This window comes from Acinonyx jubatus, chromosome E2, assembly GCF_027475565.1.
Source record: "Acinonyx jubatus isolate Ajub_Pintada_27869175 chromosome E2, VMU_Ajub_asm_v1.0, whole genome shotgun sequence".
In the NCBI taxonomy this organism is placed as follows: Eukaryota; Metazoa; Chordata; class Mammalia; order Carnivora; family Felidae; genus Acinonyx; species Acinonyx jubatus.
Window position 1 is genome coordinate 50,843,949 of NC_069396.1, and position 16,299 is coordinate 50,860,247.

Genomic DNA, 16,299 nt, shown 5'->3' on the forward strand with positions numbered 1-16,299 from the left:
CACCCAGGCGCCCCATGTGTGTATCTCTTTAAACAGGCACCCGTCATAATCTAAATCTAATCCATTCCCAAAAAAGCATCAAATGGAAAAACTGAGGACAAACAATTATTTTAAGTGGGGAAAACCGTGCCCTCCCAGCTCCTTCCAGCAACCCCAACCATCTTCCCCAAATACCATTAAAACCCTTCAACACTTTTATAACCACCCACCAAGGATTTGAGCCTAATAGAAAGCACTGAATGTATCAACTGCTTAACTATTCAACACTTAATGAGCTCATTAGTGGTTATGTTTGTGTGTGATACACAACAGTTTTGCACAGAATCAGATATGAATTAGACTCTCCTTCCACACTGCAATGATCACGCGATGGAACTAAATACACAAAAACAAACCAACGAAAAGATGCAAAAGATACCCCAAGATACCATCTACAATTGGACTTGGGTTGGTGGTGCCTCCCGGGCACCTGGCAGGAGCCTACACAGGGCCCTAGGAAGGGGGAAGATAATTATTAGTAATGTATAACACGTTTCAGCAGCATACAAGACAGGATCGTTACCAAGTGAGCCACAACTGGGCATCATCCACATCCCAGACTCAAAACAGGACTTAAAAACACTTGCACAGCAGGTTTTTTATTCAAACAGCAAATTCTGGTTTAAATAAAAAAGGGGGGGGGGCGGAGAGCAGGTCATTACTGCCTCTGTTGGATAGAGTTCAAGTATCAGGGAAGTACCCGTAAGTGGCTACAGCAGAAAGTCAGTCTCTTCCCAGGAGTGAGTTGTACATTTTCAGCTGCAAGATGGCATTACGTGGGGTAAAATCGCGCGCATCTTAAGTGTGCAGGCGAACTTCCCCAAATGTATACGTCTGTGTGAGCATCACCCGCGTCGAGACACGGAACATTTATGAGATCGCTTCACCGACTGAGCCACCCGGGCGCCCCTTCAATGGTGTTTTTTGACAAACAGGTATCTTATTTCAGTGGATTCTGACTTGTCACGTTTGGTTTTTTTCTGTGTGGCTCATGCTTTTGGTCTTAGAAACATCCGAGGAGATACACTTGATAGTTTTATTGCTAAAAAACGTCCTTTGGAGTGACAGCAGTATTTGTCCTCAGTCTCCCCCACCCTGGCAGGGTCCCCAGGAGTGTTTGTTACAGCGGAGGGAACAGAGGGCCTGAGGACAGGGTGGGATGTGCCATGGAGCCACAAAACACACACACACACACACACACACACACACACACACACACACACACACACAGCTACAGCCACCAAAATAGCCATCGACCCACTGGAATGTCCTACCTCTCAATGAGGGCAGAAATCCACATGGTGACCTGTGCCTTAAGATGAGGGGGCCAGAAAGACACTATTTCTCCATCATGTTTCCTAACTTTGGGTGGAAACAGGAATTGAGGACTGGGGAAGATCTGGGGAGATAGATACACACACACACACACACACACACCTATACCCCAGCATCGAGGCCTCCCAGATCTGACGTCAGGGAGAGAGGCTGGGACCCTGGATCCCTTAAGTGTGCAGCAGGAAGGGCCTCCAGAACCCCGGTTCACAATCCCAATGTCCAGAGTGCCCCCATCAGCGCAGGGAAAGTCCCCATGGGGTTTACATAACCGACTCCTTCTCGCAGGGGTCTGCATCCCCAGCAGATCCCAGGCGGTGTTTGAGGAGGGGGTTCCCCTCCTCAGTGGGGGCGGGCAGTGGAGCCAGGGGCATCTCACTCTTCACTTGGATCAACTCTGGCACTGAACTCCGCATCTCTGCACGATCCATGTAATTTTGGAGGAGTCCCGCCCCAAAGGCATCACCTTCCACATTGAGGACTGTGCAGGATCGGTCCCTGAAGAACAGGATAGGGCAGTGAGTGGGAGGGGGGAGGGGGGAGGGGAGAGGGGAGGGCCCAACCTTCCCACCTCTCCTCCCGAATCTTTTTTTTTTTTCCCCGAGATCGAGAATCCCAAGCAGGTTCCGTACTATCAGAGTGGAGCCTGAAACAGAGCTCGAACCCACGAACCAGGAGACCATGAGTTGAGCCAAAATCAAGAGTCGGATGCTCAACCAAATGACCCACCCAGGCGCCCCCCCCCCCAAGATCTTGAGGTCCTGGCCACACCCTCCTTCATGGAACCCTGTTCTGCTTCTAGATCCAACTCATTGCTCTATCCTCCCAAATATCCCTTCCTCCTAGAGCCTCCAAGACCTTTTCATCCGGGATCCAAGAAGCCCCCTACCTCTCTTCTTTTCCATGAAATCTAAGCGCCCCATCACACTTTCTTTGCCTTAGAACCCCAAAGATCTCCTCCTCCATCCTCTCGGGACCCCAAATGATACTTCTTCCAATAAAGCACAAGATTTGCTCCTCCTAGAACCTCAAAAAGTTCTTGGGGCCTCAAAAGACCCATCCACCTCTCCTCTTCCCACTGAAATACTATGCTCTCCCTCAGGCCTTTCTCATAATCCTAAAGATCTCTTTTGGCCGCCTTATACTTTGTGGGGGTGTGTGCCATTTTCAAACATGGGGCTGTAATTCACATATGGTAAAATTCACCCTTTGAAAGTATACAATCCCGTGGCTTTTCGCATATTCAGAGTTGTACGACCATCATATCTATTTCATTCCAGACTGTTTCCATCATTCTAAAGACACTCTTATACCCATTAAACAGTTATCTCCATTCCCTCCTCCCTCTAGCCCCTGGCAACTGCTAACCCACAGTCTACAGATTGGCCTATTCCCACATGGGGCTCAGCACTGACAACATGGGGCCTGCCTGGGATTCTCTCTCTCTCTCTCTCTGAAGTAAATAAATAAATAACCATGAAAAAAAAAAAAAAAAGAACCTCAAAGATTCCTTCTTTCCTTCTGATTAGAACGCTCAAGATGCCATCCCCTTTCCTCTGGAACTCCTTCCTCGCTCTACTCTCCTCCTCGGAGGCTCTCGATGACCTTCTTGTTCATCTCCTTTCCCAGGGTACCCCTTGGGCCCCTGAAGCCCCAAACCCACACTTACACTAGCCAGTCCACAGCCAGGATCAAGGAGATGTCGTGAACTGGCAGGTTGACTGCCTCCAGGATGATGGCCAGAGTGAGAACACCTCCAGACGGAATGCCCGCGGCCCCCACGCTGGACGCCGTGGCGGTGACCCTGGGGGAAGAGAAGGGCGGTCAGCGAAAGATCTCGGTAGGGGGAGAAGCTGCCACGGGAGCCCTGCCCCCCTCCGGCCTCTGTCCCTTCTCGGGGGAGGGGTCAAGTGGGTCCGGGGTCCTAGCTGCAGCCACCCACACTCACAGGATGGTGATGATCTTCACAAAGTCCAGGGGTTGCTGGTTGAGCTGTGCGATGAACACTGCGGCCACACACTGGAAGAGCGCCGCCCCATCCATGTTGACGGTGGCACCGATGGGTAGGATGAAGCGGCTGATGTGCTTGGCGACACCATTCCTCTCCTCCACGCACTTCATCATCAGCGGCAGTGTGGCGGAGCTGAGCGGCCGCAGGTCAGTTAGCGCACTTGACCCGCCCCCTGCCGAAGCCCCGCCCAGACCGCGCTGGCCAATCAGCACAAGCCCATGCTCCGCCCCGCCAGCCTAGACCCCGCCCCCGCCAGCCCCGCGCCTCGCCACCCCCAGCCTTCCGCAGTTCTCGGCCCTTCTCTTCCCAGAGCCAGAGGCAGGGGGGGGATCCTGTAGAATGTCAGGATTCCAACCTGTGTGAGGCCTCGACCCCCTGGGAGGGTGTGGACGGCTCTCCTTCACAATACACACAAAAATTGAAACCTAAATTCTATCATGTCTAGCACACTTCCCCCCCACCCCCCCCCACTCCACCAATAATAGACCTTGGCTAAGAATTACTATTCCCTTGGGGCTGCTGCTGTGGGGACAGCCAGGTTCTGAGGGGACAGGTGGACAAAATACCTAGAAAAGGGTGGAAAGAGCTCCCAGAGGTTGGATCCAGGGGGCAGCACTAGACCACTGTCCCCTAGGGCCAGGCCTTGTGGAGGAGAGGTTTTCAGGAAGGGAAGAAGAAATCTCTAAGCAGTCAGTGGTTTTCCAAATGCGGGGGGGGGGGGGGGGGGGGACGGTTCCAGGACCTTATGAGAAACTTACTAAAGTATGGCCCCTGTACCCAGATCCAACGTCCCCAGATACGAAATTTCAAGGGTCTCCAGAAAGCTGATGTCCACTTAGGGCCCCTTAGCTTAAAAATCCTGCATTGGTCTGCCCCAAGGCCATACCTAGAAGAGGTCCCGAAGGCAGTGGCCAACGGTGTCACGATACCCCACAGGAAGCGGTAGGGGTTTTTGCGGGTGAAGAGGAAGTAGATGAGGGGCAGCACCAGGAGCCCGTGGATGGCGTGGCCCAGCAGGCAGCACAGGATGTATTTGCCGAGACTGGTGAAGAGCAGCCCCACGTCCTCCACTGCCACGATCTTGCCAGCCACCAGGAACAAGATGCCCACGGGGGCATACCTAATTACACAGGAGACCCACTGCAGCCTCTGACTACGTGCCCGCCCAGGGCCGGGCTTTGCGCTCAGTGCGCAGCCGGACCACAACCTCCCTCGCGGGCAGGAGACACCCAGATCCATGTGTGATTGAGTTCGGGCACCTTCCCTGCCTGCCATCCTCCAAGCTCCATCCCCTTAAAAACAGGGCAGAGGGGGAAAAAAAAAAAAATAGGGCAGAGGGGAGGGGCGCCTGGCAGGGGGCAGGGGGCTCAGTCAGTTACACGCCCAACTTCCGCTCAGGTCATGATGTCGCAGTTCATGAGTTCGAGCCCCACATCGGGCTCGCGGCTGACAGCTCAGGGCCTGGAGCCTGCTTCGGAGACTGGCGTTTCCCTCCCTCTCTGCCTCTCCCCGGCTCACGTTTTTTCTCTCCCAAAACTAAACATTAAAAAAAAAAAAAAAAAAGGAAGAGAATAGAGCAGAGGGAGATCAAAGAAGCCTGGGAGCCTCTATTGCCAGCCGAAGTACAATCGCCAACCAGATTTGGACTTAACACGTGCCCCCCCACCCCATGCGTGAGGCATTTACGTTTTCTGGGTTCGTGGTTATAGCAGCTAGGATGATTTAAACCGATTCAATCTCTCCCCACGTCCATGCAATATAAACAGTCCGCGGTTCAGGTCTTAATAACAACCCATAGATATAAAGTGGTTGAATCTTTACCGCAATCCCACGAGGGAGCCCCTCTTTTAGTCTTTTGAAGCTATGGTTGAATTAAAATCTCACAGGTCCGTCAAACAGGGACATTAATGCTACCAGCCTCATAGGAATGTCGGACGTTAATGAGGTGCTAGGTAAAAAGACTTGAAAGCTTTTTGTACACAATAAGTGATCTATGAACTTCTGCTGGAATTATTATCGCCCTTTCCTGGAGCAAAGATCCCAGGGGCGCTCGTGCCTCCCAGCCAGGAAGCCTCCCAAGACTGCCTCTCTGATCACTGCGGCTTGTTGTCTCTCAAACCCCTTCCCCTCTTTGGTAACAGAAGAAAGGAGGCATTTCCCAGCCACCTGTAAAGCTAGGTTTGGCCAAATGCCCAAGCTCTGGCCTGTGGGATGTGCCCACAAGTTATACAAGTGACGTACTTGATAAAGATTAGTGTTGATCAGAGGCACACTATAGGTCAGGCAGTGCCCCAAGGACTTTACACGTTTTTCTTTTGTTTTGTTTAACGTTTATTTATTTTTGAGAGCAAGGGAGACAGAGCGCAAGCAAGAGAGGGGCAGAGAGAGAGGGAGACACAGAATCGGAAGCAGGCTCCGGGCTGTCAGCACAGAGCCTGACGCGGGGCTCGAACTCACGGACCGTGAGATCATGACCTGAGCCGAAGTCGGACGCTCAACCGACGGAGCCGCCCAGGCGCCCCAGGACTTTACACGTTTTAACTCATTTGTGCCTGGAACTGTCAATCCCAATGTCCAGATGGGGAAACCGAGACACAGCGAGGTAAGTAACTTGTTAGAGGGCACGCGGGTGGGAAGCGGCTTGGAGCCTGCTCTTACCCACCCACCACCCTGACTCTCTGGCAAGGAGCGTTTACGAGGTTGTGCAGCCTCTTAAATGTCGCCTGCACCAGAATCAGGATGGAGCGGGGGGCGGAGGGATTTGTTAAAAATGCAGCAATCCTGCTCCCTCTCCTGATTTCCCACCTTCTCGATCTCGAGATCCTGGATCTCGATCCAGGGAAGGTAGAAGCCAGAGGCCTCTGCACATGTGAGATCATTTAATAAAACTGATAATAATAATAATCATAGCTAACATTAAGTAAATGCTCAGCAGGTGTTAGGCCTTTAAAACATTTTGGGGCGGGGGGGGGGGGGGCGGCGCCTGGGTGGCTCAGTCGGTTAAGCATCCGGCTCTTGATTTCGGCTCAGGTCATGGTCTCACCGTTCGTGGGATCGAGCCCCGAGTCAGGCTCTGTGCTGTCAGCACAGGACCTGCTTGGGATTCTCTCTCTCCCTCTCTCTGCCCCTGTCCCACTTTTGTGCTAGCACGTGTATGCAGACACGCAAGCTCAGTCTCTCTCTCTCTCAAAATAATTAAAAAAAAAAAAGAAACCACTTTGTAAGTGCTTTACCTTTACCTCATGCCACTCGTCTCCTGCACATTCGATCACAATTTAAGTCTCTGCAACTGAGATGCACTAGCTAAACCGGGGCCACGGCTTGGCCGTCCATTTTGTCACTTTCCAGGAGGGTCCGGAAGGTGCCCCCGTCAGTCTTAGCTCCCATGGGATACAGCACTGTCCTCACGTGATAATAAAGAAACTGAGGCACAGAGAGGGTAAGTCACTTGCCCAAAGTCACACAGCCAGGGGACAGTCAACGCTGGGTGCGGGTCCAGGCCAGGCGGCTCCAAGCAACAGAGGGAGGGTTGCCCGATCCCACATGCCCAGCCCCCACTCCCCCCACCTACCACATGATCCAGGAGACCAGCACCATGGTGGCGTCATTGAAGGAGTTGAAGAAACGGATAAGCAGCTCTCCCTCGGGCCCCAGCTTCTGCAGGGCCACGCCAAAGATAATGGCAAATACCACCAGGCCCAGGATGTTCATACTATCTACCTCATCCCCAACGGGCACCTTTGGGTGAGGAACAGATCAGAAAGGGAGGAGGAAACTCAGTCAACCTGCACAGTCACTAAGGGCCTGTTCTGGGCACTGCTGGGACCCAGCACAGACAAGATGGCTCCTTGGGTCCCTTCCTCCCAAGGCTCACGGTCCAGGTCCTGGGGAAACAGACCTGTCATCAGGGACCACCCACGATGGTTGGAATAGGGAAACCCAAAGTAGTGTGGGAATTGAAGGGGTTGCCGGCTTGGTTGGGGGGAGGGGGATCAGGGAGGGCTTCGTGGAGGAAGGGGCAGAGATCTGGAGAATAGGAGGATGAACCAGGTCAAGAGCGGCAGTAGAAGGTTCTAGAGAGAGGAAACAATGCGCAACAGTCTGGAAAGGGCAGCAGCTCGGGCATTCGAAGAGCAGAAAGAAACCCACTGGGGCTGGAATAGGCCGGGCAGAGCCAAAACAGGAAGCTGGGTGGGCGGCCGGGCAGAAGCCCGATTCTGCAGGGTCTCCGGGATTGTGGCCAGAAGCCTGGGCTTTCTTCTGAGGGCACTAGGGAGCCCAAAGGGGCTGCAGGCAGGGGAGAGACAGCGTCAGGTTTGTGCTTTGGAAAGACCACTCTGGCTGCCAGGTGGAGGAGGGTAGGTAGGAGAGGGGGGCTCTGGGGGCAGATCATCCCAGGGCAGGATGGGATTCGGGCAAAAGAGAAGCCCGGACCAGGGAGGGAGAAGAGGGGGCCAAACGAAGGTACCAGAAGAGACAGAAACGGGGGAGAGGCTGCAGAGAGTGTAAAACAAATACCACCAGATGTCTGAAGACAGGGGACAAACAAAGGCCGGGGTGGGGGCAAAATGGAAAACCCACAACAACGGGCCAAGGGATGCACCCCTTCCTCCCCCCATCCCTTCCCCTGCTCTCACCTTCACCTTGGTTCCGTTGATCCATCTGCTTTCATAGACGGTACTGTACTGCAGGTGGGGTTGGGAACGGTCAGTATCCATGGCCATGGAGGCTCCCCCACCCTGTCCTGCCCTAAGCGCCCCCTAAACATGATCTCCTTCCATCCCTGCCAGCAACCGCCCCGAGGCAGGATTTTCTTATCAGGAGCCCATTTTCCAGAGGCGGAAACCTGAGGCTCGGAGAGGAAAAGGCAGTTGCCCGGGGTCACGCTGCTGGAATTAGAACCCAGAAGGGGCTCAGAACCCGCATGCTCCTTTCTCGAGGAGGGGCACGGGATGGGTTTCGGAGGTTCCCCAAGGACCCTGCGAGATCGTTCAGAAATATGCGGGCATGTGCCCTTGGCCAGGCAGCACCGTAGAGCTGGCACCAAGGGGCTCCAACTGGCTCTCCCCCTCCTTGCCCGCCCCCCACCCCTCGGGACACACCCCCAAGGACTCACTGAGCTGAAGGCTGCGGACACCAGGTTGGAGGGGAAGATATTTCTGCAGAGACAGACACGGAGGGGGAGGCGTGTTATTAAATTCCACGGGAGGGGGGGTTACGGGGCGGGGGGGGGGGTCTGAGGAGCTGGGTTGGCCTCTTGCGATGGGAAAAAACTCGGGAGGCCCCACTGGCCCCCAGGCCCCAGCCAGGCTTGGTCAGGCAGAGTTGAGCCCTGGCCTGCACACTTTTCCAGGGTGTGGGGAGTCTGAGCTGGCCTCCCAGGGCCCCCGTGGTGTGGCCGGCCAGCCCCGAGGGATTGTGGACTGGCCGTAAGGAATGCTGGCTTCCCAAGGCAGGCTGGGGCAGGGTCACCTGGGCCTCAGCTCCACCCCGGGCAGCAAACTTAATACCCTGGGCGTGTTGCATCAGCCAACTTCCTCCTGGAGGGCCGAGAAACGCTGCAGCCCTGGGGCCGGGCTGAGAAAGGCAGGGGACGGGGGTGCATTGGAAAACGGGTAGTGAGAGAGGGTGACAAGGGATGGCGGTGTGTGCGCAGCAGCCCGCATTCAACCCCACTGGGCGTGTCAGGGGATCAGCGGGACCCTGACCCTCTTGCGTCTCGGAGAGGGAAGAAAAGAAGGGCTGAAGCGTCCACAGTCCCTGCAGTGCTTGATCTAAAGCCACTCGTGTAATCCTGGCTCAGGGATCCGCACCGCCATCCCCATTTTCTAGAAAAGGGAACCGTGGGGCGCCTGGGTGGCTCAGTCGGTTGAGCATCCGACTCTTGATTTCCGTTCAGGTCTGGATCTCATGGTTTGTGAGACTGAGCCCACCCTGAGACTCCGCACTGAGCTTGAGATTCTCTCTCTCTCTCAATCGCTCTCCCTCTGTCCCTCTCCCCCACCCTCGCGCGCTCTCTCTCTAAAAATAAAAAAAAAATAAAAAAAGTAGGGGCGCCTGGATGGCTCAAGTCACTTGAGCGGCCAACTTCGGCTCAGGTCATGATCTCGTGGTTCGGGAGTTCGAGACCCGCATTGCCGGGCTCTGTGCTGCCAGCTCGGAGCCCGGAGCCTGCTTCGGATTCTGTGTCTTCCTCTCTCTCTCTGCCCCTCCCCTGCTCGCGCTCTGTCTCTCTCTCTCTCTCTCAAAAATATATAAACATTAAGAACAAGAGTACTTAAACATAAAAACAGTAAAGGGAACCCAGACAGCTGGCTGGAAGGTCCCAACCACTCCTCACCACGTGAGTGGGGGAACGGCGGTTGCTGTGGGTCCCTAGACAGTTTCTCATGTCAACACGTGAGAAACTCGGGGGCAGAGGTGAGGGTTCGGACTCGCGGGATAGGGTCGGTGCGCATGTGCTCTTGAGTGTGTGCCTAGGTGACGCTCGATGCGCCGCTGTGGTCAGTGGCATCCGCGAGTGGGCGTGTAAAGGGAGGTTAGTACACCGTGGGTGAGCGCACGGGTGACAGCCGGTGTAAGGCCACGCGTCAGTGTGAGAGAGGCCACAGCTGTGGCTGGGTGTCCGAGGGCCTGTGTCCAGCTCCGCGTCAATTGGCCAGAAAGCTGTGTGGTTCTGAGACGTTCCAGAAAAGTCTCTGAGGGGCTGGCCAAGTGTGAGTGACTTCTATTTTGGCACACAGGGGGAGCCTGTACACATACACATCAACAGCCCTCGAGTGGGTGTGCCCTTTGCCGGGGAGGCCCGTATCCACCCAGGCCTGGCAGGGCTGGGCCAGGACCCAGCTAATCTCGCCCCGCCAGGAGACGACCATCCACTACAGCTTTGGGACACCAAGCCGGCCCCAGAGTCTCATCTCAGCCTGCGCTGATACCCCCCGAGAGGCTGGGAGAACCCTGTTCTGTGACTCATCATTTCCTCCCCCCCCCCCCCACTTCCTGGAAGTCCCCAACCCACCTGGAGACACTGAATCAGGAGGTCCCAAAGGCAAGGCCATGTGGACCCAGGGGTCTGCCCTCCTCAAAAGGGAAGAACTATTCTTGGGATGGGGCGGGGGGCGTGTGGGGGGGGGGGAGCAGAGACTAGAAGGCAAAGAGCCTGCTCTCTTTCTAACCGGTCCCGCTGGCCCCCGCTTCTGGGCCGCCTGGTGTTGGTTGGGGGGGGGGGCAAGAAATGGAATGGAAAGTCTTTGGAGGTGGCAGGATTTAGCAGGAAGATGTACAAAGGGAAGTGGCCAGGGCCCAGCCCCGGGCGGGGAAGGGAGGCTGAGAAAAAAACCTGGCTGTGTCCGGGTAACGGGGATGACACATAATGTGGGGGAGCCCTGGGACTGGGAAGAGGGCCTGGCACAGGTCACTCAGATCTCCTCAGGTCCCCTATGAACTCCTCGGGGGTCACAAGCTCTCTGACTCTGGACTCAAATCCTGAGGCCCTGAGCGCCCCCAAATCCCCTCCCAAGTCCCCCCAGAATCCTCGCCCCTCACAGAAAAGCCTCTGTATCCCTTCCCTCCCCCACAAACTCCCCAAGCATTACTTTCTTCCCTCTACAAGACTTCCTTGCCTTATCACCGTCTTGCAGCGTCCCCACTTACGTCCCCAGGCGCCCCCATTCGAAGCCTCCTTCCCCAGGGGTCTGTCCTCACTCGCTGGACTCTGACCCTCAAAGGGCCACACCATCACCATCCAGCCCTGGGGCGGGGGGGGGGGGGGTGTCCAGGCTCTGGAGGACTCAAAACCCTCTAGCGTTCGCGTGGTCGCTCCGGCCATCCCTAACTCGGGTCCCCTCCCCACGTGGCTTCCCCGCCCCCGCCCCCCCCCCCCCCGACGACTTCCACCGGGCGGGCGGGGTCTGACCTCACAAGATCCAGGAACGAATCGAGGACTTCCTTGCTGGGGGCCTCTTCCTCGGCGCCCGTGGCGCCGACCGAGGCGTTGATGGCGGCGAAGGTGGCGCCCGGCCGCAGGGCCAGCGCCAAGCCCACGCCGAGCGCGGACGCCAGCAGCGTGGTGACCAGGAAAAAGAGCAGCGCCCAGGCGCCCAGGCGGCCGAGCGCGCTCGAGTCCAGGCTGGAGGCGCCGCCGATCAGGCTGCACACCACCAGCGGCAGGATGATCATCTTCAGCAGGCGCAGCAGCAGCTCGCCGGGGAAGGCGAAGGCCGCCAGGCGCGCGGGGCCCAGCGCTAGCGCGCCACCGGCCCCCGAGACCCCCAGCCCCAGCGCCACGCCTGCCACCACGGCCGCCACCGTCAGCAGCACCAGCAGGTTGGCGCGAAGGCAGCGGCGCACCCGCTCCCGGGAACCGCAGCAGCGGCCTCCTGCCGGGTCGGGGTCCTCTTTAGGGAGCAACGTCGGGGCACCGTTCCCGGTAGGCTCGGCCGCCTCGAACCCCTTGGGGTCTCCGCGCGGGGGATCGGCCACCATGTTGGAACGCCCCCCGGAGTTCTGCGGCGTCTGGAAGCTGCGAGCGCTTGGGGGGCTCCTTCCTGGAACGCCGACGTTCCTTAGAACGGAGAGTTTTATAACACAGCCTGGAGGCCGGAACTTTGGAGGGTTCCTTGGAGCTGGGAGTTCACAGCGCCGGGGTTCCTTGGCTCGTGGAAGCTGGAGTGTCTGAGATCCCGAAGCTGGGCGCCGAGGCTCCTCTGCTCTCCCAGGTTGTGTCCTGCGCCCGAAAGCTGGGAGCCCCTGGGTTTCTCGGCCCTAGGGATGGGAATACAGGAGTGTATCAGGCTGGGACAGGGGGTCTTGGGCTCTGGAACGCTGAAGGCGTCCAAGTGGCAGAGGTCCTCAAGAGGCCACGTCCCGGTAGCGCCGATCCGGGAGGCAGGGATCCGGGGCGCCGGGGTCCTGGAAACGGAGGCTGGGAAGCTTGAACCTGGGGGACGGGAGACAAGAGCTCCAGGAAGAGGGGAGCTAGGCTTTTGCGTCTGGGAGGGGAGATCCAAGCCCCTGAGTGCGGAAGGCTGCGGTCCAGGACCCTGGGAGGTAACGGCCACCGATCCCGGGGGCAGCTCGCGGGCGCGCCGCGTGGCTCTGAGCCCGCACGGCGGAAGCTGCGAGAATTAAGGGCAGGGGCGAGGCTTGAGAAGGCGGGCAGCGAACCGCGGGCGCCGATTGGCGGCAGTATTTAATGGCTCATTCTGCGAGCGAGAGGTGGGGCTGAGGCCAGAGTGGGGCCAATCAACCGTAGAAGGCAGACTAACAAACTCACTATCGAGGCGGGGACACTGGGGGGGGGGGGGGGACGGGGACGGGAGCGGGGCCCTGTTGGGGCGGGGCCTAACGAGCGAGGCTTTTTTTTTTTTTTTTTCCCGCCAAAGGAATCGCGATGCAGGTGGGGGCCGTTAACCGACAACAGTTCCCTGGCTTGAGGGTCTCTAGAAAGTGCAAGTGGTCGGCAGGTGGCTCAACCCAGCTGCGACGGCTCCGCCCGAGTCCAGTCTTTCGTCGCCTCTGGCAGCTCAAATTCCTCGAATGTAAAATGCAGATTAGGAAAAGCTCATCCCACCCGTGACTGGCGTTAAGATTTCAATTAGATGGAGTTATTTATTCAATAATGTTAACAAGGAAAACAAATACAATGTTCCCGGGGCGCCCGGCGGGCTCAGTGGGTGGAGCCTGCCTGCGACTCTTGATCTCCGGGTTGTAGGTTCGATCCCTACGTTGGGTGTAGACATTACCTAAAAATAAAATCTTAAAACACGGTTTTAAAATAAATATTCCCAGTTCAGAGCCCGACGCTTATCAATAACGGCAGTTCCCATATTAGGGTGGTAATCCACTCACCCCTGGGTATGCGATTCATAATTCACTCGTTAAAAATTAGAATCCACTCTTATGTGCTAATTATTTCACAAACGCTTTCACCAAATATTTCCCCCCACATTTTATTGTGAGAAATGTCAAACATACAAAAAAATGGGAAAGTATCTTGCAGGGAACATCCATATCTACAATTATTTCATCAAATTTCTCTGTCGTGTGTATTGTCTATATTATAGGCATAGATGTCAGTATCTCGTCTATATTATTTCTATCCACTTATCTCCCTATCCATTCATCCATTCACTTTTTAAACTTCATTTTGCTTAATTTTCTTTGTTGTTGATTTGTTTTAGAGCCCTAAAAAATATGGTTTGGGCTCCGACCAGCTCCGGGTGCTGCTGGTGAGTTCTCCCTCCTGGTCACCACCAGCCCTAAACCCAGACCCACTTGGGAAGGAGCTTTGAGAACTGTCTTTGAGAACACATCTGCAGGATCTCAGTCAGTGGGGCCAGGCTGAGCTGAGATCTGCCCAGGCTCTGAAGCACGTGCCACCCCAGGCACGTGTGGCCTTGCGGGCCTCCCACCTGTGTTTCCCAGACACTCCGCGTTCCCAAATCTTCCCTCCTCCACTGCTTTAGAAAGCCCCCACCCCCTTCTCACTCTTACAGGCTGAAGTTATTTTCATTTAACAAACTCCTGCTCAGCTCCTGGGCTTGGCTGTGCGCGAGAAAGGATGTACGCTAAAGCTACCGAGGCATGGGTTCGAATCCGGCCTCCACCACTTACCGGCAGGTGCAAAGCCCTGAGGCGGCAGGAAGAGAGGCTTCCGCCCCGTTAGAAATGCTGTCGGACGTTATCTTGTCGCCACTAATCCTTGAGACTTCAAGCCCTAGTTTTTCTGATTTGGGAGCAGACGGAGGAATGGGGTTTGCTGTGGCCCAAACCCCCTACCTGGGCAGGGAATTTGAACTCGGGTGTCTCTGACCCTAGGCTGCGCCCTCAACCCCCATGGGACACTATGGCTACCCCTGCACGTGGCTCCTCCCGTAAGCAGAGGCATTTCTGTCGAGGGACCATCATCTATTCTGAGCACAATGTCAGGCTCTGTGATGGATGGCGCTAGGGCCCTGTCCTGCGGGGACTCACAGGACAAGTGGGGAGACCACTCATCCCCAGAAGGTGATGACAGAGAGAGCAGGGCTGGGATGGGCAGCCCAGAAGGGATGCTTGACCCAACGCGGGGGTCAGGGAAGGCTTCCCGGAGGAGGAGACATCCCGCCTGGGATAGCAAAGAGTTGGACCAAGCCCAGGGAGAGGGTATTCCGGGCAAAGGGACCAGAACCTGCAAAGCCCCAGACTTGAGAAGAGCTCAGAATGTTCCCAGGCGTGGCCCTGACTTAGTCACTCCACCCTCTGAATGGCTCCAGTGGCTTCCCTAGGGACAAAGTCCAAATTCTCCGGCTGGGCATCTGTCTGTCCAGCGATTCATTCCCTCAGTCAGTCAACAAACCACAGCCACAGAGCAGAACACAGAAGAGCCGTCAAATAAGACGAGACAGACGGGGACCTGGGTGGAGGGCAGGCTTCAGAAATAAATCCGGTGTCCAGAAATATTGTTGAAGAGGAAAACACGAGGGGCGAGAGAAGGTGCAGAGGACCGGGCCCCGCACCTTCTGTGGGGGGAAACAAGTATTTACCCGCCTCTGTCTCGAATGCAGTGACGGTCTCTTGCAGGGTGTCACAGAAGCTGCCCCGAGTGGCTGATTTCAGAGACAAAAGCGTGGCTTTGTGGTTCAGCATGAGCGCTGGGGCTCACCCAGCTGCCAAACAGAGACAGCAGCGGCGGCGTCTGGCCTCAGAGCTCACGGAGGGACCAACCAAGGTCACGTCTACCAAGTGCTCTGGTCGGTGGCCGGCCAGCTGCAGCCCTCATGGGATTCGAAGCTGGGATGACCTCTTGAGATCAACATTTTATCTAAGGCCAAAGTGGAAAAGGGCTTTTTCTATACCTTCCCTCGGACACACATGCCCAGGCTGGTGCTCCCCACCCAAGAAGCATTTGGGTCTCGGGGCAACTGGGCAAACAGAGCCTGAGAGGAAGCAGCTGGGACCTGGCAGCTGGGTTTCAGGTGCGGCGGCTGCAGGTGGCCAGGCTGGGGGGGGGGGGGGGGAGGGGGAGGGGGGCAGGGAAGCTTCTGGCAGCCCTCCTGGTGAGCAGGGCCCTGGGGATGGAAACGTGGCCCAGGCTGGTTGGGCAACACGGGCAAGGGCCAGGCTGCGCCCAGGCCCTGCTCTTGAATTTCAAGCGTGGGGGTGCCAGATGGGGAGGCAAGATGGTGGGGAGGAGTCTCCAGGACTCAGGGGACCCTGGAACTCAAAGTTGCCCCGAACGTTCGGGAAGTACGGGGTGGGTCTGGGCCAAGAGGGGAAGGTTTGAGGGTTTGGTCCAGGATTGGCCAGTGGAGCGTCCCCACCCCTTCCCCTCCTCAGGCTTGGAAAGAAAAGTATACCAACTAGTCCCAGCCAGCCTTCCTTCCCCTCCGCCAAGCCTCCCACCCAGACTGGAATTTCATCATTGGAAAAGAAAAGGCCTGGGGCTCCGGGAAGGAGGTGAGAGGGGCCCGGAGGACGCTGGGCAGAGCAGTGTGGCATCTGCACCGCACGGAGCAGGGAGGGCCTTCCTGGCCTCAGTCTGCCGCCCGCGAAATGGGTATTGTTTGGCTCCGTGAGAGGGCAGGGTATCTGACAGCTGGAGAGACCGAGTTGACTTCGGGGGGGGGGGGGGGGGGCATCCGCCACCTCCCTCAGACCTGTGATCGGGAGCCCCCAGGGGATGCGGCCTCTGCTCCTCCCTCAGATTTGCATTCATGTGTTCAGCAAACTTTTTCTGAGTTCAGTCTGGGAAGTGAGGCCAGGGACAGTTTCCTGGACGAGGGGGCATCTGAGCTGAACTGTGAAGGACGTCAGAGCTGACCAGTGAAGGAAGGAGGGGAAGGGGAAGGGCAGAGGACACAGCCCGGGCAGAAAGACCTGGAAGTAAGGAATTTATGAAACTAAGAAGAGTTCCATTTGGAAACTGCCAAGAAATG

General features: G+C 56.5%; 1 protein-coding gene across 4 annotated transcripts; it reads right to left on the minus strand.

The window, feature by feature from the left end:
- Positions 1-1,061: 1,061 nt before the first annotated feature.
- On the minus strand, positions 1,062-12,501 carry SLC1A5 (solute carrier family 1 member 5). 4 transcript variants are annotated; one of them, XR_008293614.1, is made up of 9 exons: positions 11,298-12,499; positions 8,499-8,541; positions 8,020-8,067; positions 6,954-7,120; positions 4,269-4,502; positions 3,320-3,514; positions 3,041-3,175; positions 1,483-1,869; positions 1,062-1,270 (listed from the first exon to the last, which is right to left on the minus strand). XR_008293614.1 is itself a non-coding variant. In XM_027037881.2 (8 exons), the coding sequence occupies exons 1-8, from the start codon at positions 11,864-11,866 to the stop codon at positions 1,635-1,637; spliced, it is 1,626 nt and encodes a 541-aa protein (XP_026893682.1). In that variant the 5' UTR covers positions 11,867-12,499; the 3' UTR covers positions 1,455-1,634. The 4 variants fall into 4 exon arrangements, 2 of the variants coding, with proteins under 2 accessions (XP_026893682.1, XP_026893684.1); XR_008293615.1 differs by having other exon boundaries at positions 1,477-1,869; XM_027037881.2 differs by lacking the exon at positions 1,062-1,270 and having other exon boundaries at positions 1,455-1,869.
- Positions 12,502-16,299: the final 3,798 nt, after the last annotated feature.